The sequence below is a fragment of the Lates calcarifer genome, linkage group LG11, assembly GCF_001640805.2.
Source record: "Lates calcarifer isolate ASB-BC8 linkage group LG11, TLL_Latcal_v3, whole genome shotgun sequence".
Classification (NCBI taxonomy): Eukaryota; Metazoa; Chordata; class Actinopteri; family Centropomidae; genus Lates; species Lates calcarifer.
In genome coordinates this window covers 15,204,258-15,230,512 of record NC_066843.1, presented here as the reverse complement: position 1 = coordinate 15,230,512, position 26,255 = coordinate 15,204,258, and the positions used below count along the sequence as shown (strand labels likewise).

Sequence of the window (26,255 nt, the reverse complement as noted above, 5' to 3'; positions counted from 1 at the left end):
AAACCGCTGTTAATGCTAATGTTAGCAATGTATGATGTTAAAGATGACAATTTCTGTTGGTTCAGAAGCATTTGCACAGTGGAAACAGCTCAACTTTAGTTGTTTCCAGCTCTAGCTGCTAAAGGAATGAAAGGCAATCAAACTCTGCAAATGGGTTGCAGTTCTTCTTTTACGCAGGTAATGTATTTTGTAAAGTGAGATGATGTCACAAGCACAACTCTTTTGAAGGTAATTTCAAATACCTCCCACAGAGAGCAGTAACCTACGAAAACATACAGAATTTTAGCTGTAAACCTCAGCTGTCGTGTTCATGTCACTCTCACTGTGTTCCTCTCTCTGGCTCCTGGTGCCAGCAGGTGTGTGTCTTTAAAGCTGCACGTAGATGGAGAGGAGGAAAACACACACTTGCACAGGTTCTCTCTGCTCTGAATATCAGGTTTTTAATGGCATCTCTCCACCTCCACCATTCCACCTCAAACGCTGGCATCTCATTAAAATCCCTGACAGGGCAGCGTCAGCAAAAAGAGAGGAAGAGAGGAAGATAGAGAGATATAGAGACTGAGCTAGAGAGAGGGTGGGAGGGAGGGTAATGAAGAGATAAAGAAGCAGAGATAAAGAGACAGGGTAGAGATGCTTTGGCACAGAGTATCACCAGAATAAAAAGAAGAGCTCCAACTAAAGTATTTCTCCAACAGTGCAGTAATGAACAAGGTCACCTTCACTCTCCCTCCTCCTCTACCTGTGCTGTTTCTCTGCCTCAAGTCTCTCCATCCCCTCCTCCATTCATCCCCCCTTTAATCTCACCATCCATCCACTCCTTGCTTCTGGAGCTCCGAGATGCCGAACGACAGTGATCCCATGAAGTCGTTGCGGCTGGTCAGGTCCCAGTCCCACACCTCGACCGACAGACGGCGGTCCTTATCATACTCCTTCAGGTGGCTGGGGGAGAAACAAGGACAATCAAAAACTGGATGATGGCCATAGTTGTTTTTTTAAATATATATTTTGACCCTCTCCTATTTCTAACTTTAAAGCCCCATGAGAGCAGTCTTGGATTCATCATTGCATAACAATCTGTATCCTCTGAAGGGCACCTAATTCTAACAGTTCTCCGGTAATCAGATTCACCTCATTTCCCAAATACAAGAAATATAGAAGTAACTCTCTGGAAGTCAAACCAGACAGCAGTCTGTTATTTGGATTTGTTGGAAAGGTGCAAAAAATGCCTTTCAAACTGAGCATCTGCACTGCTGCCTGAAAATGCAAATCTGTGTCTTCTTCCATGAAAACTGCGATGTGGCTTATTAAGAATGTAATTGGAGCCAACTGCAGGAACCGACCCCAAAAGCAAGGTTTTATGAATATGAGGAGCCAGATGTTTTTATCTGAGCGCCAGCGGTTACACATGCTTGGAAAGATGAGCATAATGTGATGCACTGACTGGGAGAGAGAGAGAGATGAAAGAGAAGGAACAGATAAAAATGGAGGAAAGACTGAAGGAAGGAGAAAAGAGGAAGAAGCAAAAACAGACAGGAAGATAAATGAAATTAGGAACCACCAAGCACGGTGTAATGGAGCCTTACAATTTAAAGGTCTCATTCCAGGTGGGGTTGAGGCAGCACTTTATGGTCTTGGTCTTCTGTTTACTCTCGCTGCGGGGATCTGGAATCAGTTTAAGCTTCACATAGGGGTCTGAGAGACCATTGGGGTCCATGGGAACCAGATTCCTAGCCTCTTTGACTAGAGAGAGAGGGAGAAGAAAGGAAGGAGGAAGGATGTAGAAACAGAGGGAGAGGCATCAGTAAGTGTTTTATGGACAGAGATGGGAAATGGTTTGTGTGATAGCAGAGCTTGATTTTAGAATCACAAGTAAAAATAATGTAAAAAAAAACAACAACAAACATTTAAAACATTTTATAAGACATAAGAGATACAAATGTACTTTCTGGTAGCAAACCAAATAATGGCTTACTATCTAAAAATATCCAAAATATTATACATCTATAACATTTAGCTGGTAATCATATTGTGACACAAACAGACACACAAGGAGGAGGGACAGAGAGAGTCAATATTATCATAGCATATAAAAGTAACCAAATGTGATTAAACTGCAACCTTATTAAACACTCAGGAAAAACAAACTAAAGGCCACCTCCAAAGTAATGAAAACAATGATAATGTAATGTTTACTGTACACATTTAGGTGTAATTACTACTTCAATGTGAGGATCCTTTCTAGTTGTATTTTCTTAAGCTTTCAAGGGAGCACCACCTGCTGTCGGCTTCATATCTATAGTACTCTATTTCCAAACCCTGCTACTCTGAACCTCATGGATGACAGTATTATTTTCCTACTCTGTGAAGCTGGTGTGGATGTTGATGCTCTGATGTTGTGGGCCATTTTCTTTAGAAGTGCTACAAGGTGTAGCATTGTGGAGGAAATAATTATTAATCACCTCACCTTTGAATTTATATTCCAATCTATCCAAACCATTTGCACATGTCATGTTGTGGGTAGTCAGCATGAATGGAAACAAAAGGAAGCAGGTGAGTTTAAACACACCCTGAATATACTTGTGCCTGTGACTCTACACTGCTCATTATTGTGCACAAAGATCTTAGGATTTAATTCAGAACTTGCAGTTAACTTGTTATTGGCATTAAAAGTCATTTTTACCCACAGTTAGAGGGCTGGCAAGTGTTGTTTTGGTGTATGTATGACCTGAAGTTGAAAAGTAATCTGTTTAACAACAAAACTCTCCCCTGAAACCAGCTAATTAAATTAGGAACACAAACACAAACATACACAAACCAGGACCTCTAGAGTTGTACTACGGGTTAAAGCCTTGGGGTTGCCAGATCTGTCTATAATGACCATGTAGACAGATGAAGGTTGCCACTTCCAACACTAATCCCTCTTTTGTGGCTGTCTGTTATTGGGCTGTAATTGTATTCCAGACTTCTGTAAAATCCCCTGCGACTGAGTTTGTGGTGTGTGTGTGTGTGTGTCTGTGTGTGTGTGTGTGTGTGTTTGTGTGTGTGTGTGCAATAATTGTTGCTGGTCAAGTTGCGAGGTCACATCCAATTACCAGAAGCAGGACTGGTGCTTCTGTGTCTTAGGCATGTCGCTAGGGAACAACTCAACAACACATATAAACACACACACTTAGCTGATGTAGCTCAATAATATTTTTAATGCAGTGTTTTTGGTGGAGATTAAACTTTGCTTGTCTACTGCGTCAGGTCAAATCATGTGAAGGGAGCAGGTAAAACATTTTAGTTGAACATTTTTCTTTCTTGAATACTCAAAAGAGAAGGTAACCCTGGCCTGAGTGAGTGAGTGTTACATGTGGAGGAGAGATCAACTCATTGCCGCTTAACTTTACACACCAGCTCAGACTTCTCCCCCTCAGAGAGGTGACATTCCTTATTTATAACATCTTAAGAACATTTTAAATCTGATCCGACCCAGTCTCCTGCCCAAAGACCAGGATAAATCCATCTACAAATGTGAAAACCTAAAAACATGTCTCTTAGTATCTGAGTTTACTGGGTTACAAACACAAGACTTGTTACGTTCCCTTGCAAAAATGTTGCATTTTTACACTTTGACTTAGCTAGTTTTGCACACAATTTGCACTACTTTGTTACAAAGCAAGATGTGTTTAAGCTAAGCCACATGGGCGCATCACAGTCATCACATAGGAAGAATGTGTTTTTTGATGGAAGGTAGAGACTTTAACTGAGAAGTGCAGGGAAAAATGGCATGTGTTGTTACGTGTTTCAATCATAGCTGGTGGTTAAAATGGTGAATTGTGCTGTGGCCAGCAATGGTTGGTTCTCTCTCTCTCTCTCTCTGTTTGTTTCATTGACAGCCTTTTGGATCCAGTCTTATCTATTTCAGACCAAGTCTGTCTGTCTTTCCATGGGTCCTTTTTGGATCAGGTCCTTTTTTTGTTGAAAATTAATCTGTAAAACTTGAGTTTAGGAAGGTTTTCTGAGGGTTCATTTCTGACCAGACCTCTTCTTGTCACCCTGCATCATTAGCACAACACAGACATGGGGTGGGGTGATTAAAATAAAGGTAATTATGCTCACTGACAGCAAATTATGCTGCATTTACTGCACTTAGATGTTTCTTCTGTTGAAATCTGAACAACAAAGAGTAAATGAAGAAACAGTGGGATTTTAGCTGTAGTCGAGACTGTGACTGGACTTTCTTTCACAGATAACAAAAGATTGCTAGAAAAGGAAAAGAAAGGAGGAGACAGCATGTTCTGTACAGCTAAATTATGGGCTGCTGTGATTAGGAGACAAATTATGCAGACTAAAAATGTTATATTTGTGACATAACACTGAAGCTGGTCCGTCTTGTATTGTCAGCATAGAGCACCTGAGTTCACTTTAAAGTGGAGTGAAACTTTTCAGGCTGTTTCTGCCCACAAAGCTTTCTTTTTTTTTTTTTTTTTTTTACAATTAACAATTGAGATACTACAGCTCTTAGTGCTGTGAGGAACATGCAATCATCCTTTTAAACTAGGACTGAACGGAGAGCTTCCCAGTGAGCTTGCAGTGGGAGAACACCTCAAGATGTCAGAGAAATTAGGTTTTCATGCTGTTAAAGCACTATGCTGCACAAAGCTCCAAGAAGTTAACCACAGACCCAATGGCCAACATTAAGCCCGCAGCGGAGCAGGTCAATAAATATTAGATGATGCCTGTTAAAGTGACCATCAAATGCTATAAAGAGGGTAGCATGCCAAATGGTCTCATAGGACAATTACAGTGAATAGAAAAGGGTATGTGTATTTTTGTGTTTGTGTGTAAGTGAGTGAGTGGATCTGCTTGTGTATGCACAGGTGTGTTACATGCATTTGATTGTGTATGCATGTGTGAAATTCTTGCTTGCATACAGTATGTGCTAATTGCAAAGAGCATGTATAGATGTGTATGTATGTGTGTGAGAGAGATAATGCGTGTATTTGAGTCTACAGGGAGGATGAATGGAGATAAGAGTGCAGTAACAGCAGAATATTGTATGTGCACAGTGGCGTGGGTGTTGGCAGTGCACCTTTTCCCATGTGAAGCAGCCTCATCGGAGTCTAAGTAGGATTCTCATGTTCTGTCCAACTTCTACTTTCTTGCATATGTGCTGCAAAACTACTAACTAAGTCTTCTTCTGATAATTCCCCTCAGTCTTGGTGAGATGTTATTGACATTCATGGCGAGCGTGTTACTGTATATGTGTTCACTATGGCTTGTCAGAATAGATGAGAACAATGCAAATTCAAGCTGCACAAAATGGTTAAGGGGTATAAGAAGAAAGATGTTGACATGATATTCATTTTAGCTGCTCTATTTGCGTGTATGTGTTGTCAACTGGTGCCAACAGCACTGAGGTTAATTTAGGTGTACAGTCCATGAGGACCGATACTCCAGGGACTGGAATGGGACTTGTTTTTGTTTTGATTCTGTTCAGCTGCCAACATGATAAACCCAGCAGGATAAAATGTTACAAAAGTCTGCCTAAAAAAATAGATTAACTTTCTCCTATGTGGTTCACACCAAAGAAAACGAACTGTTGATTGATGTTGATCACACCCCTAGCTGAGTGTGATCCTGATCCATCCAAGAGACATTCTGCATCTGGTTAACACTGACTTGAAATCACAGGTACAACATTTGCTGTTTGTTCTTTCAGCACTAACTGAGGCCAGTTCTAATTTCTGTTCAGTGGTCTTTCAGTGATTCTGCTTAGGGCTCTTCATGCCACATTATGGACATTGTGAGTAAATAAGATCCTCAATAATCTCTGCAGGTTGGAGGAACAGTGTGAAGCCTGTGCTGAGTTTTTCTAGTCAGGGGTAATAAAGCTACAGGACAAACCATGGCCAAAAGGAAACCATGATCTGACCAAGACCTGGGTATGTAGGGAAACCCTGAATGGCTGATCAAGTCAATTTTTCTACTTATGAACTTTTCAGCTGCACATAAAATTAATGCATGTTATTTCTCATCCTTTTTAATGTTGGAAGCTTGATGGCTTATGTTTGGAAATTTTCGAGCCAACACACCCATAGTCATTATTAGTGACTTATGCAGCATGAATGTTGTACCAAAGGAAGGGGGCACCTTTCAAAGCCCCTATCCCACATCCCACTGCATTCTCCCTGGTGGAGTGTCCTTGAGCTCCATTGGTGCTGCTCTGCCACTGACCCTGAGCTCTGATCTCCCCGTGAAGGGGAGTAGGAGGGAGGAGGGGGTGACATAAAAGTGATCAATAAAGTGTCACTTTACACCCATGTCAATTGCTTTGATTAAATCCACAACTTCCAGTCCACAGCACAAATGCATCTCTCAGTGTAGCAGCCATTTCCACCAGCTCCTGCTACGTTAAGCTGTAGAATAATTCCTAGTGGTTCTACAGTTCGTTCTCTGTGGCGGTGCATTTTTTTTTCTACCTCCCTGCAATGAGGGAACAAGCTGTCGATGGCTGCACACTGACCCCTGTGGACATAAATGAGTATTACACCACCTCTGCCTCATACTGAGTGTTAACTACAGGAAAATGAGGAGGATTTTATTGTAAGTGGCTGAAGACAGGAATATAATACAACATCAGTGTATGTTCTGTATGAAAATTATTACCTTATTCCATTGTATAATATTTTAAATTTAGGTGTTTGAGCACTTAAAGCATACTAACTTGACTGGGGTGTAAAAAATAAGATAGCTGGCATTTCATTTTCCATGACAACTCCTACAATTTAGCTCTATTCTAATGTATTCTACTGTATTCTCTTTTGTTTTGTTGTGTAATACTTGTGAGGTGTAACCTTTACTGCTGTCCTAGCAGTCTGTCTGTGATAAGTCAGCTCTCTTATCATTTCCCACAGTAAATCCCCACTAATGATCAGTCTACGAGCGTGGGAACCAGGAGAGAGAAGAGGAGAGAAAAAGGAGGATGAATCCTAACAAAAAACCCATGCAGAGAAAATAATTTGACATGACAACATGGGCACATGTAATGTATACACAGTACTGCTTCTTTTTAGGATATTCATCAAATTCTCATAATAATAGCAAAATTTAGTGGAGACACTGATGAGTAGATCCTGTAATATTGACTATTTACTGTGTGATGTGTGCTCCCAACTGAATGAAACTGAAATGAAATTTCTTTCTTTAACAGCAACAGCAGGAACTTTCCATTCAGTTATATTTAGTTACAAATTGATGGGTAAAATAGATGTACCATGGTTCATTTTTGTACAACACAGATGTATAAAGCCATCTATCCAAGCATTACCCAGGTAGTCCAGGTAATGCTGGTAGCAGGCTGAGCAAACTAGCCCCTTCATCTCAATATAGTATGTGAGTGAAACACAAAGAGGAGGTTGAAAAGGATCAACATTCTTTATCTTTCAGTCATCTACTGCTTGAGGATTTTGTTTGTCAGCCAAAGCTGAAGCAATTTTTGGTATGTTTAGATAAATACAGTATGATTGAGTTGAGAAGCACAAATAATTTAATAAGTTGTCATTAAGTTAATATAAATATCTGCTGCTACCTAGAGGTAACATCAAGTACTACAAGAGTACACAAGGTGGTGACAAATGATTTTGATGATGCTAAAGAAATAAATCTGCTAGTTTTAACCAGATTATCATGCAGTAGTTATTTTTGATCATTCTGATATTGAAGATTGTGTAGAGCAGTAGCGTGAGTAGTAGAGTACTGTGAACATATAGGTTTATAAACAATATTTTGATTTTGTAGGGAATTTTGGCTGACCGACTTTGACTGACTCACTGTACCACACCCTATAGCTTTGGTGCATACAGTAATATCAACATGATGGTAACTGAATACAATAACCCTGATTTGTTTGTTTGGCATGAATCTAAAGTCCAGCTATGAAAAGCTATATGCAAATCTTCAACAATTAATGACAGATTCATGTGAGAGTTAAAGACAATCTGTCATTTGAACAAATAAAAGAGGACAGGTCCTGCTTTGTAAAAAAAAAAAAAAAAAAACCTGTGATAGTGTAAGTATAGTCAATCATACAATGATTGACGTGGTAGTGACAGAAAATGAGACTAATGGCTGTTTGTTTTACGTAGTGATTCCTCCTCTCAGTCATCAACCCAATAGCAATATACAAATGCTTCAGTGGGTGAATGTATGTGACACGCTGTGTAAATGAATCTGACTCCTTGTTTTATCTTGCTGGTTGGACACAGTGAAATAATAGCTCAGTCAGTCTTGAGAAACCATGGAAATAATCTCATTTAGATAAAAAGAAATATATATGTTACACTTCATATTTGTCTAAGAAACGATTATGAAAAAAAATTATATATGAAAAAAAAGCTGCAAAAGAATAGACAGAAAAGGCCAGTACCATCCCTGCAGTCTGTGTCTATTTTATATTACTACAGGATCTAGGCTATGGGTTGAGTTGTGGGTGGAGAATTAGAGTCATACAACATACGACATAATGTTAATGCAAACATCATTACACAGTTTTTGCAGTGTAAATCAAAAATAATGAAGCCCCAAAACAGCATATTCAGGATTTGTGGTGACTTACTATCATCTACCAATTTTAAGTCTTATGATGTACATTGTGATGATTTTTGAATTTACACAATACTCATTTGCAGCCACAGTGTAAATTCATAATCTTCATACCTAGATAATAATAAAGTATAAATGGCTTCTACGTCAGTTTGCATGAATACAAACATGATAATGGTACAAACAAAACTCAGTCTCATCCCATATGTGAGCTCTGCTGCTTCATTTCATCACTTCTTTACCAGCAGAGGGAGTAAGAGGATTGGTATTCTCCAGTCATGTCTGGACAAGTGTATTTGTATTTGATGACTGTGTTAAGTGTGCGCGCGCGCGTGTGTGTGTGTGCGTGTGTGTGTGTATGAGTTACACTTACTGGTAACAGTGAGTACATTAGTCTTGACCTCAGCTGTGATCTGGATGCGACCTCTCCTCTCAGTATGGTCTGTCCCACACAGGCTTGGCACATTGGCCACACAGCGCTTATGGATGTTCATCATACAGTCTGGAAAACACACACATACATACACACACACACACGCAGATATATTTGTAGTGTTTTTTACTCTCTCAACTTTTCTTTACATGGATATATGCACCAGAAAAGACAGTGAGCTATGGTTTATTACTTTCAAAAAATGGCAACATTTGAATATAAAATTGAATAACAAGAACAATACACAGATGTCACAGTGCTGACAGAAGATGTAACTTTGCTTATATAAAGATGCAGTCTGTTTTGGTCTATGTGTCTACATGTGTTGCAGCTAATGTAAGGATAGTTGTAAATACTGATATAACGGTAAGTATATTTTACAATATGACTGTAAAATGATGCAGTATGTGTGCGCTAAAAGCAACATGATCAATCCAAAAGAGAACATACGGTCACATCTCATGCCCTGGTGTATGAGGCCATAGAGGAGAGAACCACAGTGGTCACAGAAGGTCGGGCTGGAGTAGGTGTGGATCTTAAACTTATGTTTAGCCCTCGGGTCCTGGAGAGAGAGAGGGAGAAAGAAATACTGCATATTAAAAAAGAGGATTCATTTTTTTTGTGAGAGACATAAATGGCAGTTTCCCTGTTCTTCTGTCTCTTTCATAATCATCTGTCACCACCACACATTCATCTCCCTATAACAATCCAAATCTCACTGCTGTGCACATTCTATAGGACGATGTTCCATTTATAATTCAGCCTTTCTGTTGTCTTAATTAATGTGTATACTACTGAACATGTGGCATGCTGTGAGTGTGGGTGAGTGGCTATAAATGGGCATCTGCACTGTAATCTGATAAAGACAGGTTTCATCTGAATTTCTTTGTTCGTATCAGTTTAGAAAGACAAAGGCAGCTACATGCTTGACCCAAGTGTGTCTCTGTGTGTATGTGTGCGTGTGCATGTGTGTGTGCGTGCGTGTGCACACAGCAGCGAAAGGGAGATCTGTATGAAGTCATTGTTCCATGAAGTTTCTTAAAGCTCCAATGAATTTCAACAGGAACAAAGATACAGCAGGTAGGTAGGAGTTCCCATCAATCTACCGCACTAACACACACACACGCTGTGTGGTGTAGCATAGTTGACTGTCCTCTATGTTCAAGGTCAGATGTCTTTCCTGCTTTCTGGCTCTAAAACTCCAACTGTAAATGTAACACTCAACAGGCTAAAATCTAGGAAAAATATCAGATTGTTTTTGTCATTTAGACATTATGTGCTTTAGCTTTATTAAGGAAAAATCAAGTAACACTTTGTCTTTCATAAACATTTGTAACCAAGGGACAACTAGGGCAGAAACACAGGCTATTTCTGTCTGATGTGTGACTGAGTTAAGATGTCTACGTGTGTGAGTGACATCTGCAACCACAGCTCGGTGGGCATATACACCTGCATCTTAGCACTGTGGTTTCAGTGGTTGACACACGCGCACATTAACTCTAGACATGCAAACGATGGCCACTGAGAAACTGCTCCTTTACACAAACAAACACACACACACACACACACACACACACACACACACTGTGCAACATGAACCCATGGGCGGTGAGAACATCCAATACACCACTTGAGAGGGATCCAGGTTGTGTGGTGAAGCGGGGACACTTTAGGAGTTAAAATATTTCTGCCAAGAGGACCCATCACAGTTACCAAACATGCAGCTATTTACTGTAATACGAATTTCTAAAGGATCTCCTCACATCTAAGATGCTTTGATGGCATCAAGTACACAAGAGCTGACTGCCAAGGGAATCATTTTTCATATAAACCAATTCAGTCAAGTATGTGTAAACAGTATACTTGACATGTGAGTGTTCATGTCGTTCAACCTCTTGAGCCAGAAAAACGAGCTGATTGATTTCTTCCTCTCCTCCACACCTGTCCTGGAAAATAATGTTTAATTTAGGCTGCCACTGCCTGAATTATACCCAGCTTCCCCAAGGTGTCTTCAGAAGTGTGTGTGTGTGTGCTTGTTAAGTCTGAATGATTGTGCGGGTGCCTACGATCGCTTATGCATAGGTGTATGGGCTTCTTTGCACCACTGTGTATGTGTTTGCATTTGAGCTTGTGCATCTGTGTGTGGTTTTCATCTTTCTCAAGGACAAGACCACCTCCTGCTTGTTTTTTGTTCCTCTGAATAACAAGGGAACATTGTGCTACTGAGGCTCCAGCGATGAGCAACAGCAGACGAGAAATATGAGGGCTGATGAAAGAGGGTGCCAGATCCTTTCTAAACACTAATGATTAAATACATCCGCCTTGAAAACTCAAAGACCATTCAGAAACAAAAAAAAGCAGGAAAAAATGGAGAAAAGAAAATAATGAATAGGGATAAAAAAAAAAACATCACTCTTCCAGCCTCCCCCTCCTTTTATAAAGCAAAACATGATCTTTTGTTTATGACTGATCAGTCAAATTAGAGGAGAGTGCAATGGCAAGACATCTGTCAGTCAGTTCCATACTGCACAAGTGTTACAAATAGGCTGGAAAAAAATAAAAGTATCAAGTAAGTGATGAGGAAAAAAGTACATCTTGAACAACATAATGTGTACTGTGTTTACTATCTTCATTTAGCAAGTCAGTATGCCAACATTTGCTAATTAGCAATGAACACAGGCTTCTTTGTCTTGTTGGTCATAAACCAAAGTACTGAACAATTACATTTTTGACCTGACGACCAAGTTTCATAGCAATCCATCCAACAGTTGTTGAGATATGTCACTAAATACCAAAATTGTTAAGAGGAAAAGTCAAGTGATCACCAAAATCAATAGGATGCATCCTCTGAGGAACATATCTGCAGAAATTTTCATGCAATTCATCCCATCTGGACTAAAGTTGTGAGTCAGCTGACAGACAGCATCTCGGCATTGCTGGCATGATGTTAGCATGGATAAAATCTACTGTTGCATAAAGAACACAGATCTATCACAGATTTTATTACTATAAAATTAGGCTATGAAGCCAATGCACTGACTACGAATCAGTTCTCTAACACAGAATGAGCAATGGAGATATAGACAAGGGCATGTGACATGTGACCCAAGCTAACTCATACAAAGCAATTAGCAGTAGAGCGGTATAACTGATGTCTGCTTCTGAGAAGTGCTACGTGCTGAAATTAAACTTGTCTTGCTTAGAGTGGTGTTTCTTTTTATTATTTCATACTATCATTTGTGCATACTTGACATTTTCTTTTACTGCCTGTTTGTTGCCAACTTTTGAAATAGTTTCAGCCTCTTGTTTTGCTTAATTTCACTCACTGAGACCCCACTTATTAAAAGCAGATGGTATGGTGTGGTGCCCCTGGACAAATAAGTGTATTGCATGGCATATGTTGTGTTACTAGGTGTCTAAACTGAAAGGCCACTCATAACATCAGCACACAATGCCAGAACAGTGACTAGTCAATTTATTTTATTTATTTATACCCATTAGTCAGTGCTAAGACGTGCTGTTTTGACTGTTTTCTTGTCACTGCGCTTTCTTTTGTTTTGGTTTACTACTCTGCTGTCCATTATTTCCCCTGCCAACATCATCAGTCAGCTCCCCACACACATCTTGTCATGTCATTCACGATGCTGTGTGACAGGCACACAGACAGGCAGGGTCTTGACTCACAGTCCCTGACATAAAAACTTTTTTTGATTTTGCCTTCAGTCCACTCGCTCTTCTCAAGTTAGCGCTTACTGACTTTCTGACATTTCTACAGTAACAACCATCAAACAGTATCCCACACTGCCATCTTCTACAGAGTAAAGTTATTCTAAAACTTTGTGATGATGGGGTCTGGGTAATTTGCATTTTCCCTTATTTAAACTTTGATCATTATGACATTTATTTCTTTGATCATATCTTTTATCATTGAGCCCCTATGTACATTGAGTGAAGTCAGTCCACTTCTTTTTTTATAGCTTGATTTCTTTGGAGAAAAAAAAAAAAACACAAATAAAAGACACATTTTTCCAGACTCCAAGCCAAGTACCTGGACAGTGGCTGTGTTTGCCATCCTTCCCTTAAATTACCAGGACTAAAACAAAACATTCACACAAGCTTGATAAAAGCAGGACCAGGTGAAATGATTGATGCTGAAAAGATAAACTAGTCACATCCTCATGTTAATCATTACAATAACAATGTATTTCCTTCAAGACAGCAAAGTAAACTGAGCAAACACTCTTTTCTAATTATATTTAAAAGTCTTTCCACGCACTCTGATTTAATAACAGACTGCTCGCTCACTTTTCTACAAAAAAGAACAAAGTCAGATGTAATGTTAGAGATGCTGCAGTAGCTGCTTTCCCTGTCCTCATCAATAAAACAGATGCAGTGCCATTGTGTTTATCCCCCTCAGGCTTGTAATTCTTCCTCTGGGAATGTTTAAGTGTTTATGTGTGAGAGACTGTTAAAAGGATTTCTTGTTGATTGGTGAAGATATGCAAAGCAATCATTTTTGGAAAAATGAGAGGAGTAATGGCAGCAGTGAGGAATGAAAGAGTGTTAAAAATAGAGGGAAGAACGGAGTGAGGAGAGGGCTTGGGTTGGTGACTTCATCTTCACACCGTGAATCTAATTTCTCTCCCACTTCCCCTCATCATACACTATTTGCAATTTCTCCATCACTTTGTCAGCCCTCCTCCTCTCTATAAGGTTACCTTGTGGTTTTGGTGCAGTATTTTTACCATCTGGTCACACATTCTGTTAAATAAATCATCTTATCAGGATATAGTATGACTTCTGCTCATATTTATGTTCCCTGGGAAATCACATTTCAGTTGTTTCAGCATGTAAAGAGGAAGGATCTCCACATAAGGAAAAGCTACACATCGTAAACTGTTGTGCAGCTACAGTCCTACATTTGTTACCAGCAAACAAGGCTTTTATCTGCATTTCCTGACAAGATGATTTAGGGTTTAAAATTTCACAAATTTATGGTTTTGAAAATTGAAAAATACAACTGTAGATGATTTGACGTCACTTGCTTGAAAATAATCATGTAATTTCTTCTGCAGTTCCATTTGGAGAAAAAAGAAGCATGGGAAAATTATTTCTTTGGTATGAAAGGATACAAAACGTTTTCTTACTTTCTTTGAATCTACAGGAACTGGAATCAAATGTCTAAATTAGTGGCACAGATAGTTCTGCTCCAAAATACTATGAAAAAATGACTATACACCGTACACCTCAAAATTCCATTAACAAGTCTGAAAAGAACCTGGGGTGTCACTTCCTTGCATGAGATCAGTTTTGAAATGAATGTGTATTCAGAATGAAATTTTTTTTAATATGCCCAATTTGTCAATGAGATGGCAAATATTTCATACTATTTCATACATACTGTGTAGCAGTGGCAGGCAGAGACATCCAAAGAGATGCAGGTTAGATGAACTGAACAATATAATTTGCCCATAGCTGTGAATGTGAGTCTGTTTATATGTGCTAGCCTTGTGTCAGACTGTGCAGGGAGTAGACTGCCTCACGCCTGCTGAGACAGACTCAGTGGGGGAGAAGCCATTACCATCCTGCTTCAGTTCTGTGTAATAAAATGAACACAAAGAAAATCAATGTCTGCAAATGAGAACATATGTTATTGTGTATTCATACATTATTTCTCCATTTATGGACTGAGTGTTTGTGTATATGCAGATACAATCCACTGCACACAACATGACAGTATATATATATATATATATATATATATATATATATATATATATATATATATATAGAGAGAGAGAGAGAGAGAGAGAGAGAGAGAGAGTATCACTGTCTTATGTCTTATTTCTGATTCTTCTTAATGGAGGCAGAGCCTGTCAAGAATTGGTTGAAGAGTTGCCTATGTTATTCAATGAATACAGGTTTTTCCTTTGTAAACTGTAATGTAAATATTATAGTTTTTGACCTTTGATCCCTATAAGTCAGAACGGCTTGTAACATTTCTGACCTCAGAGAAAACTACTTAAAGAGTTAAAGTAAAGGTTTGTTGTTTCACTTTTTTGTTGCACAATTCGCATGTGTTTTAAGTGTTGGTTAATAGGCTGATGTAAGCTCATAACTGCTGCCATTTATACAAAAAACTCCACGTATTTCACTTTTTAGTCTAACTACTAGTCTGTAATTAACTGTCACATCTGACACCTTCACATCTCTAATAAAGTGCATTTAATTTTGAGGCAGAAATTTCCTCTGCAAATAAATAATCCATTATGAATCTTGAATGCGATTACTCATATCAGTGTCTTTATTTTCAGTGAGAGGCTCTAAGAGACTGATAAATGCAAGTAGCACAAAAACACATTTTAAGCAATTAAGTTGTACAGATCTGATAGTGTTAGAAGAAAATCAGCACTTGCTGAAGGTAGCTGTTGATGTTTCATGACTAGATCAGATCGCTACTATGTTAAAATATATCATATACTTCCAGTTTGTAACAAAACGTTTTTTTCTTCCGCTGACTTCTCCATGATAAAATCCCTTCAAATCTCTGTCTATGAAATATATAAATTCCATGACATTCCAGGAATTCCATGTCTGGTGATATATAAATAAATCCTTCACTATGGAATCACTCTAGATATCTTCCTGTTTTCTGCATTATTTGTTAAAGTAGTTTGGAGCAGTGCTTGTACATACACACAAACACACTGTACGCTCAGACACACACTGGATTCTATACCATTAGTGGGCTGTTGGCCTGAAATGTAGGTTTCATTAGAGGATCTCATCCCTCGACCTCTCCCACAGGGAACCCATTCTATTAACCCAGATCTATAATTGACTTCTCCTTTTAAACATACATAGCTGACAGAGAGAGGAGGAGAAGGGTGTGTGTGTGTGTGTGTGTGTGTGTGTGTGTGTGTGTGTGTGTGTGCGGGGGGGGCTGGCAGGAGGTAAAATAGGAGTAGTGGGCTGATTGCTGCAGTCAGTGAGACAATATATGATATAAAATAGATTTTCTACAGAGAATGAATGAAGAGAGAGAATGAATCTTCTCTCTGCACACTGTGTCTTCCTCTACAGCTTCATCTATCTGTTATCCTTCAAAAACATCTGTTCTGCTTTCTCTTGATGTATGCAACCCAAAAGAACAAAAACTCACTCGACACTATTGGCCTCAAGGACTCTGGGACTCATTTTATTCTGACACAGATTAATCCTATTCAAGCACTGACAAAGGGCTGCAACTAATGATTTCTTTTAATATCAACTAATCCGCTTTTTATTCTCTCAATTAGTTGATTCATTATTTTTCAATTCATTTACAAATTCAGAGAGTCCAACAAATATTTTGTTTACTATGATTTTGGACAAATTAAAGCAGTAAATGTTCACATTTGATGAATTTTTGGCATTTTAGTCTCCAAAAAGAGTTATTGCCAACTTTCTATGAAATTAATTACTTAGTTTATTGACTTTTGGTGATAATTTCAGCTCTACACTACAACACTTCTGGCTCCAAAAGTCTTGAGTCTGTAAATATTTGGCTGCTGTATTAGCACAGCTTTACTCCAGAATCAGGAAAATGATGACTAGAGATACTGACACTTCAGTGTGAACTGAAAATGTTCTATAAAGCAAGAATCTGCCTCAGTCAGTGATAACTTGGATATTTCTGTCTTCCCTTAGCAACACAGGAAAATGTGATCCATCCATGGAAACTTTCCATAATCTTAAGAAACAGCACACTGCAGTGAGAAGGAAAACACAACTTTATGTTTTAGAAGTCTAGCAAAACTGAAATTTACACACTATGACTCTGCGTCACCATTCACTGTTGTAACAAACTATCTGACAAATGAAACCATCTGTGACACCTGTTGCATGATCAAGCTGAAAATAACTAAACTAATGGCTGATAACTGCTGAAAATGTACTGCTCTCAACATTTCAAGCTCAAAAAGCCATTTCTATGCAGGTGTGCGTGGGTGAAAACAGTGTGTCAAGCCGTACAGATCTGACAGCGTTATTAGAAAATCCTCATCCAGGTGCTCTTTAATGTTCCATGACAAAGTCTGAGCACCTTTATGGTCTGATAATGGTATTTCTTCTTGATCTGGTAATCTTGCAATGAGGCTAATATGTAAATATCTGTGATATCCCCTGACGTCTGCAGGGAAATTATCAAATCTGTTATATTTCTGTCTCAAATATGTATACACTACAAATGACATGATATTCAAGGAACTATGTGACCAGAGGAAAACCCTGGTGTTAAAAATCTGTGCACTTTTAGCCTCCTCCCCTTCTTCATTCTCTCTATAATCATAAGATGAGGCTACCTTTCTTCCCGTCTCCTATATTTAAATGAGAAGCTCGTTTGGAGCAGAGCTACCCTACATTCCCACTGTGCAGGAACCGAGGTCGTAAGGCCATGAACTCATTAAGGAAATGACATGGTAGGGGTGGTGAGGCCCCCGTAATTAAGAACAGGGGCCCCCTGGGTGGAGTGGCATTTAAATAGAGGATGTACAGAATGGAGTTAGATATAGAGGGAGGGACGATTGAGAGAGAGACAGTGGAAGAGTGATTCAGGGCATGGAGAGTTAAATGTACGTCAAATATAGAAATATAGACAAGAGAAGGGGGTTTCAAAAAGAACTGACTAATGAACACATTGGTTTTAAAAAGTCAAGCAGAGGGCCTTAAAGTAGGGAAAGGAATCATTTAAGCCCAAATAAAAAGAAAGTTACAAATGTTAAAGGAAGAAGACTGCACACTATATGCTCCTCACTGACACACAAACTGTAAAGATGAAGCTATTTGTGAGAAGGAAGCGCAAGGTGAAAGAAGTTAGTAAGGTGTAAAAACTAAAAGGTAGTTTTAAGACAGGTAGACATATAATAAGATGAGAGGTAAGACTGCAGAGACTTATCAGTCATACACAGTTTTTGCCACAGGAAGCCAAACAGCATTTCCTCTGGAGGCAGCTCACTAAGTGTACTTGTTAGACTGAAAGAGCACTCCAGAGGGAGGTAAGGACATGGCAAAGAAACTTAAAGACTCCTGGGTTTTCGAGAGGAATGATCGGTGGCATCTTGAGAGTGAAGGAAGGCAACTAATTTTGTCCTCTTGAAAGGATATATTAGAGAATAGGGTTGCATTTTACTAATATAAATCATAGAAAAGACACTACTACTACTCTCAGCTCCTTGAGAGGGTGGATGATATTATAATAAAAGTACCACTCAAAGGCACTTCCTGTTATAGGAGCAGAAGAGAAGATGAAGAGAACAGTCAAAGAGAATTAATAAAATACAGTCAGGACCCACTTTTAACCTTCAGCAAAACTGTGTACAGTATGTGTATAAATGAGTGCAAGAAGGGATACAGATGTCAACTGATGTGAACTGTGATATGGCCAATATGAAGCACTGGAACACACAACCACAAAGCGAACATGTTTCTGATGGTGTTATAGCATGCGGATGTTTTTCTAACGTTCAAGATACTCAAAGAGATAAGGACAACATCAAAGTTCAGAGTTCAAGTCACTGAATGGATTTAACATCTGAGACGACAAATAAGACAAGAGTGAATATAGAAAGCCATCAAAAAAACATGGATGCTACTTTAGGACCCATGTGTGGAACATTATAAGGCCACATTTAATAATATCGTTAAAAGAAGAGAAACCAATAAAATTCTGTCTCGGACTAATTTGATTTTTAAATAGAAATTGACCCCACCACTGAGAACGCCAAAAGCGCAAGTTTTACCTGCAAGATGTGATTTTTTTGGCCAGCTGGGGGCAGCAAATACAAGCTGCAAGCACAACACCCTTCACGTTGATATGGCAAACTTGTTAGCAAACAGTTCCTTTGTAATGTACATCCAGCAGACAGGGAGCAACATTAGCATTCATTTGGAGTAAAGTGACCTGATGAGTTTAAGTCCTATATTCACTCGCCTTTCAGCTAAATGTTAAATGCTAAACATTCCGACGTTTTAGCTGAAAACACTGCAGCTGAAAAGACACTGATGAGAGCAGTGAGAGTGAACCGATAGAAAAGCAAACCGAAACAATGAGCTGAAAGCTACAAAGTTCTGTGGAACTGAAGGGAGCAGCAGAGTTGGGTGATAACACTCTGCTCTGAGTGACCCATTCAAAAGAGGCCATGTGACCCATTGTTAATATGAAAAAACTGATCATAGCAACTTAAAAATATTTTTTTGTATCTAATGTAATGCTGTACTGTACAAATAAACCTGAACTTGAAACTTGAAAGAATAATTACATACACTGTGATTCAGTGTAAAAATAAATAAATAAAACTGTCTTCTAAAAGTAGTGAAGCAAGAGAAAATCTTTGACAAAAGAACATAGGAAACCTCATCATAAAACATACGTTTCACCTGTTTATAGAAATGACAGCATGCCAGAGTATTTATTTTAAGAGTAATTCAGGGATGTTAAAAACACAAATTTTTCATATGATGGCAAAGAAACTCAACTGATGATCACAGCTCAAAACACTTTTATAAATCCTTCCTTAACCAGTACATTAATTTCCCTTGTTTCCTCATATTGGTCGTATTAGGCAGCTTCATGTCTATATTTATCTTCTACAGTATTGAGTCTATCAAATGTAAATAGTAGAGAAATTCTTGTGTGTGACAGTACAGTGTAACTGTCAAGACAAGAAAAGGAAAGAGAGAAGAGAGAAAAAGATGGAGGCTGCTCAACCATAACACTGCCAGTGACAGGTGATGGGGGCTCGTGAACTGGAAATGTCTGTGCAATTTCTCTCTCTCTTGGTCCATCGTCCTTTCACTACTCATTTTCACCATCACACACAGCTTTAGATTTGTAACCATTAATTCATTTCTACTCACATCTGATGCAGGTCCTTTATCAGCTCCTGGACAGGAGAAAGTGACAAACTCATGGCAGCGTTTGTGAACCACGAAACAACACACTGTGGAGACACAGAAAAAGAGACAATACATCAGCTTTCACCTCAGTAAAAATCTTTACACACTGTGTATAAATTCTGTTGTTCAGTGATCTAAGAAACTCAAAAGATCTCTAATCCTTCATTTACCTTTGCCCAGTGAGTACATGTATTCAAGTTATTTCAGGCATTTATTCATATTTCTATTTTTATTTTCAAAATGAGCCCTTTCCAGGCCTCAATCATGGCCTGGTTGTTAGACTCATAGCATAATTATGATAAATAATGTACTAGTATCACTGGTTTTATAGTGATACTAGGCTCAAGCTAACTCAAGTACTAAACATGCTCCGAAACCTAAGTCTGGCAGTCATGTGTGGGCCAGAGCCAGCTCATGTTTGGTCCTCTAGTGCCAGGAAACAGCCAAGTACACTGATAATCATCAGCAGTAGGTCTGACTCAGCTGGTTTCATAAGTTTTTAATCAGATAATTTCTAATTTACCGTTTGTGTAACATAATTTTCACACTGTATTCATCACCATGAAGTCAAGCAGCTCTGTATCTAATGTGAATGAGTTTGCACAAAATATAAAGTGAATCTCCTCATGGTCATAGCGGGCTATGGTGAAGACAGTTTCTATAACATCTGGAACATGTGGAAGTGTGCCTCTGAATATGATCCCAGATCCCTCTGTATGTACATCACATCACACAGGGACTTACCGTACACACTGGACTGCTAACTGACTTTGTAGACTTAGCTTTGAAATGTTAGTACAATTTTAAATTGATATAAATGTATAAGTTGAGTTCAAGCAAAATTACAGATGATTTTGAAGCCTGATGAAAGCGGAGTTATTTCGCTGTCTCTGAGTCGTCAGACGCAGCACTTACTTAACCTATGAAGAGCTTTAGGGGTGGTAAATGTACAGAGGGATGCTGTGTTTCTCTCTCAACACCCACACACTCTTATTGTCACTCCTGCACCGTTGACTCATTGTCAGCTACTGTGGATAAGAGCACCTTCTAAATGTCTACAATGTAATGTAAAAATATAACCTCATATTTATGTTACAGTTATGCACTAAAATGACTTTGTATTAAAAGAATTTCCTGTGTTTACAAAGTTTGCTGCCAACTGAATGAAAAAATCAGCATTTACATAATAGTCAAGGTTTAGTTTCGTTTTTTTTCCCCCCTAGGCGCAGATTTATTGAAAATAACAAATATACACATCAACACACGAGAGATCAAAGAAAGCCTGTACAATCAGAATCTAAAGGAGATGAAAAGCGTAACATGGCTCCACTTTTCAGGTTGGTAACAATCAGCGGTGCAGAAGCACGTGAAAGCTTCGATGCATAGCAAGCCTGTCATCTCCACCCTGATCTATGTCAGCTCCACTGACAGGCAAGACAAACAGAGGAGGCTAAAAATATCTCACAATCTCACACACGAACAGGCCTTATGATTGTGCCCCTGAGTATATTTACATAGTGTGTATGTCTGAGCAAGAGATAGCGAGAAGTGCTGTAAATGTGCCGAACAGATGACTTTGATGATAGCAGCGGCCAAAACAGGTTATAGAACGACTACTGAAAATAATAGAGCGTGTTTGAATGATCCTGCTCAACTGTAACACAAAAGGAAAGAGGAAATTAAATCTTGAAAAACCTGTTTGTTTGCAACGTAACTCCACTAAAAGAGAGTGGAGTTAAAAAGCTTGTTTGATTAATTAGTTAGGTGACTGGACAGAATAATCATCAGCTACTATTTTGTTTATTAATGGAGAGACATGCTCTGCAGTCATCTGCCAAACCTTCTTTGTGTCATATTTTACAAATATTCTATTTACAGGGGCACAATCTCTGTTTTCTGCCCCTTTAAAAACTACTAACTAAAACAAAAAACAGCAAACTAACAATAATACTTATTACTGAATACTGAAAAGTATTTGCATAACCTAACGTGTGGTTAGAGAAGTTCATAATCAGTTTTAAATAAGCATACGCTAATATTTCTTTTCTCTCTCCACTTTTTTCTGATGCATCACATTCAGTGATTGGCAGGTCAGAATATCAAAGATAAAATATTTTACCACATTCAAAAAATAATATTTTTGCTATAAGTGGTTTCCTTTACTGTCTCAAATACATATTTGGAGACTGGCTATTCTATCATATTCTGTTCTGTTGTCAACCCTACACTGATCAGAGGGCTTATAAAGACCCTCTCCAACACACACACACACACACACACACACACACACACACACACACACACACAAAAATCATGTGCACCTCAATGGTACTTCACTCCCACGCAATATCCTCTCTTTGGTCGCACCACCCACTCACTGTGATGATATCACACACACACACACACACACACACACACACCACACACACACACACACTCACTCACACAAAGACCACCCACTCATTCCAATGATATCACAGATTGAATACACAGAGTGAGGGTGGAGGGATAGAGGTAGATGGTGAGAGCTCCGTGCACATATTGCTTCAAGGCAACTGCTCTTTTGGAGTATTGCTCCTGCCAAATCCCTAACCAAAACACACACACACACACACACATGCGCACGCGCACACACACACACACACACACACACACACACACAACACACACACACACACACACACACACACACACACACACACAGATCTGTCATTAAAATAGAACTGTATATGACCCTTGGGCCATAACAGACAATACCTTTTTACAGAAATACACCTTGTCAATAAGTGCCTTCCTTTTCTCCCTTCAACCAAAATCCCAACTTTCATTCTCTCTGACCTCTGCCACCACAAAAATTACCACTCCAATTATACATCAATTCAGCTGACTCTACACACCTATTTAAATGCTGTAAGTTCAAAAAGACAGGTGACATAATCCAAACTAGCCAGGCCAACTAACCAAGCTGAGGGAAATCTCTAAAACCAGAGACAGTGCTGCTGGTATACCTGAGGCAGATGTTTGATTGGCTGTGGGTTTAAAAAGCATCTGCCTGCAGAGTGTGTTTAATTATTATATCATATACATTATTACTGATGTATTAATGGTAGCATTTTAATGTGGCATTCAGTAGATATAAGCTGATAACCCAATACTGTAATGTAAAATAATCAAAAATACACCATTACAAGTCCTTTATTCAGAATCCCACTTAAGTAAAGGCACAGAAGTATTATTAAAAAGACATTATTTAGAATACTGATGCATCAGTGCAGGAGTAGTATTTCACTGTTGTAGCTACAGTTTTGATCACTTTATATGCAGTTTGGTAGTTTAGTCCAGTGCTCCTCAAAAAGGTTGCAAGATAAATGTGGGAGGTCTTGAGATGAGTAATGGGATAGGAAAGCAGAAGAAAATAAGTTCTGATATACAAATGTGTTTTCAATTTTATGGCTTCCTGTCTGACATGCCTGTTTCTGTGCCCCACCCTACCTCCTTCTTTTTAGCCATGGCGGTTTCATAGTGTGGTCCTTAATGAAACGATAAAAAAGATAAAAACATCAATCCTTTATCAATCACCATCACCAGTAACGTCCCTCTAGTTACAAGCTGTCCTCACCAACCCTCCCCTGCTCTTCCTCCTCTGCACCACCCATGCCCTCTTTGTGCCCTCTGTGTACTGATCTCAGTCTAACTCTGCTGTAGCTGGCACCCTGCCCATGTTCCTCCATTATTTATTGTATACATTAAATATCCATGGAAAACACACACACACACGCACACACACACACACACACACACACACACATATACACACACACACAGTTTGATAGACATACTAAAAGAGGCACTGTTAGAGTTTTTCCACATCCTCTTCTCTATGTCATTTCTTTCTCTGCAAACTTGTTTTCTTTTCTCATCTCTATTTCTCCCTCTCTCTTCATCTGTTTCATCACTGTGGTTGTGACTTGGGCTTAGGTTACCACAGAGGTAAGCAGCCATGTAGTGTTCCTGTACTGTAGAGTCAACCTGTGATACTGGCTGAGCATTAAGTTACATTACAGGCAGCAGTTAGCACCTTGTGAATCCCTCCTCAGCCAAAAGGGAGCTACTATTATCGCTGTCAACTTAGTTAGGCTGTACAGCTCAGCAATGTGTTTAACACACTAACTGTACAACTGATTTTGTATTAATCTTGCTTCTGCAGCTGAAACCTGCTTTACCTTCAATTGCTCTCTTTCTCTGTATTTTTTTTTACCTGTGTTACTGCTATGTAAACGTAAACGTGTTTGCACATAGTCCCAAAAGCAATGTTTTTCAAGAGCCTTTTTCTCAGGAGAGGACATACCACTGCATGCATAGTCATTTCAGTCACTTGCATAGTCTCTCCTTTACATATATAAAGTATATGTACAGTGACAGTGACACTGCAAGGCAAAATCACAATTACACTATGTGATCTGTAGTCAGTTGGTCAACTGACACAATTTCTCATTTTAAGCAAAAATGCTTAGTTCTAGTCTCTTCAGTGTAAAGATTTGCTGCGTTTCTTTGCTATTAATGATGGTCAATATAAATTGGCTTTGAACTGAGACAACTAAGAATTCTGCATCCTGGGCTGATGCCAAAAAGTCATGTGCAATACCGGAATTTAAATTAAAAACCAGGGATTTAGGAAATCAGTGTCCGGTGTGGTGGAGCAGTTATACTTGTTATACTTGCATGTGGCTTGTGTGTATCTCAAATCCACCACACTTCACTAGCAGTACAACCTCTCCTTCACATATACACACATATACACACACTCAAACACACTAATTGGAACCTGTTTTTGTCAACTGTATCCCTTTGAAGCATCCCATGTTGCCTTGATCCTGTCTGAACTGTCACATGATGACATTATATAACGACTGGTTGTCAATCAATATCATCCTCCCATCAGACTCTCTGTATATCAATACAGTGTGAAGAGAGGGAGCTCAAACAGACAGTGCCTACCTCTCACATTACATTAAGTCTATCATCATATATTAAGGACGTTACTTTCCTCCAAAGGAAGCTGTTAACTCAAAATTTTAAAATCACTGAACTACAAATTATAAAAAGTCATTGTTTTACTAAATATAATTTCCAATACAAACCCCCCTCAATTTCTTCCCTTACAACTCTTTTCCACCAGCTTTTACCACTCTCCTCTCCTCTCCTCTCCTCTCCTCCTGTCTCCTCTCCTCCTCTCCCCTTGTTCCGGTATATTCTGTTTATGAAATGTTGGCAGAACACTGATGTTGTACACAGCCTTTTCCTCTAATGAGCTGCCAGTGTGTGTGTGTGTGTGTGTGTGTGTGTGTGTGTGTGTGTGTGTGTGTGTGTGTGCGTGTGTGTGTGTGTTTGTGTGTGCATGTGTCTGTGCATGCGAGATGCAGTGGCATGCTGTACAGTGATGTCCCAGATTCAGTGGCTAGGTTCAATGCTATAACACACGGCTCTCTAGTTAGTCATATATTAATCTATAGCTGTAGTAGCACATCATCTATAGTATTTCATATATACACACAGACACACAGTGCTCCCTGGTTGAACAACTGCTGTAACTGATTATCCAGCAGTTCGGCCAGTGATTGTCTGCATGAAATAAAAATGACTAATGCACTAACTACCTAATGTCTCAGTTGTTGTCTGGACAATGACAGTTATACTCACCAGTTCAAGGCAACTTATGATAATTTACTAGATCATCACGATGCACCAGACCTGAACACAACTGTGACCACACTTAAGTGTTACCACTGTGAATGGATCACAAACAATTGCCCATTCACAGCAATTGACAAATTTATTACCAGAGGCTGCTTGAACTAACAAATATTAAGAGTTGTGTGCAATGAGATAAATGGCTGGTGCTGCTAATCCTCCAGTTGGCTGTCATTAAAGCACTGCAGAAGAAGAGAACATAACAAGATGATGTAGGAAGCGTGATGGAAATACAAGGAACGTTTCCTCATCGCTCCACATAGACCTGATGTTTTTGTCTGCTGCAATTTCCAGATTCTTCAGTGGAGCAGAGGCTTCAGGAGAGCTGCAAGCTACACTGCACTGTGTTGCACTTTGTTTATATAGATACAGAACATTCCTCTGACTGTTTTCACTTTTTTTTGACAATTGAAAATGTACATTAAAACAGGTGAATGGAAATGCACTTATTGTAGGACAAAAGATTTGCAGTTGGCTTGTCTTTTTTCAGTATTAAACAAAGCCAATAGACCACCTTGCCTAATGTTTCTATAATTAACTGAGAAGCCAT

General features: G+C 39.0%; 1 protein-coding gene across 4 annotated transcripts in view; it reads right to left on the bottom strand.

Annotated features, from left to right (window-relative positions):
- Positions 1 to 26,255, bottom strand: part of prkcbb (protein kinase C, beta b) — a 92,010-nt gene that overhangs the window by 41,753 nt on the left and 24,002 nt on the right. For all 4 annotated transcript variants that reach the window (XM_018672867.2, XM_018672864.2, XM_018672865.2 and 1 more), the window contains 5 exons: positions 19,916 to 19,998; positions 9,470 to 9,581; positions 8,960 to 9,088; positions 1,584 to 1,740; positions 805 to 939 (listed from right to left, as the gene is read on the bottom strand). In XM_018672867.2, the coding sequence (XP_018528383.1) occupies positions 805 to 939; positions 1,584 to 1,740; positions 8,960 to 9,088; positions 9,470 to 9,581; positions 19,916 to 19,998 (616 nt within the window). The remainder of the gene's footprint in view (positions 1 to 804; positions 940 to 1,583; positions 1,741 to 8,959; positions 9,089 to 9,469; positions 9,582 to 19,915; positions 19,999 to 26,255) is intronic.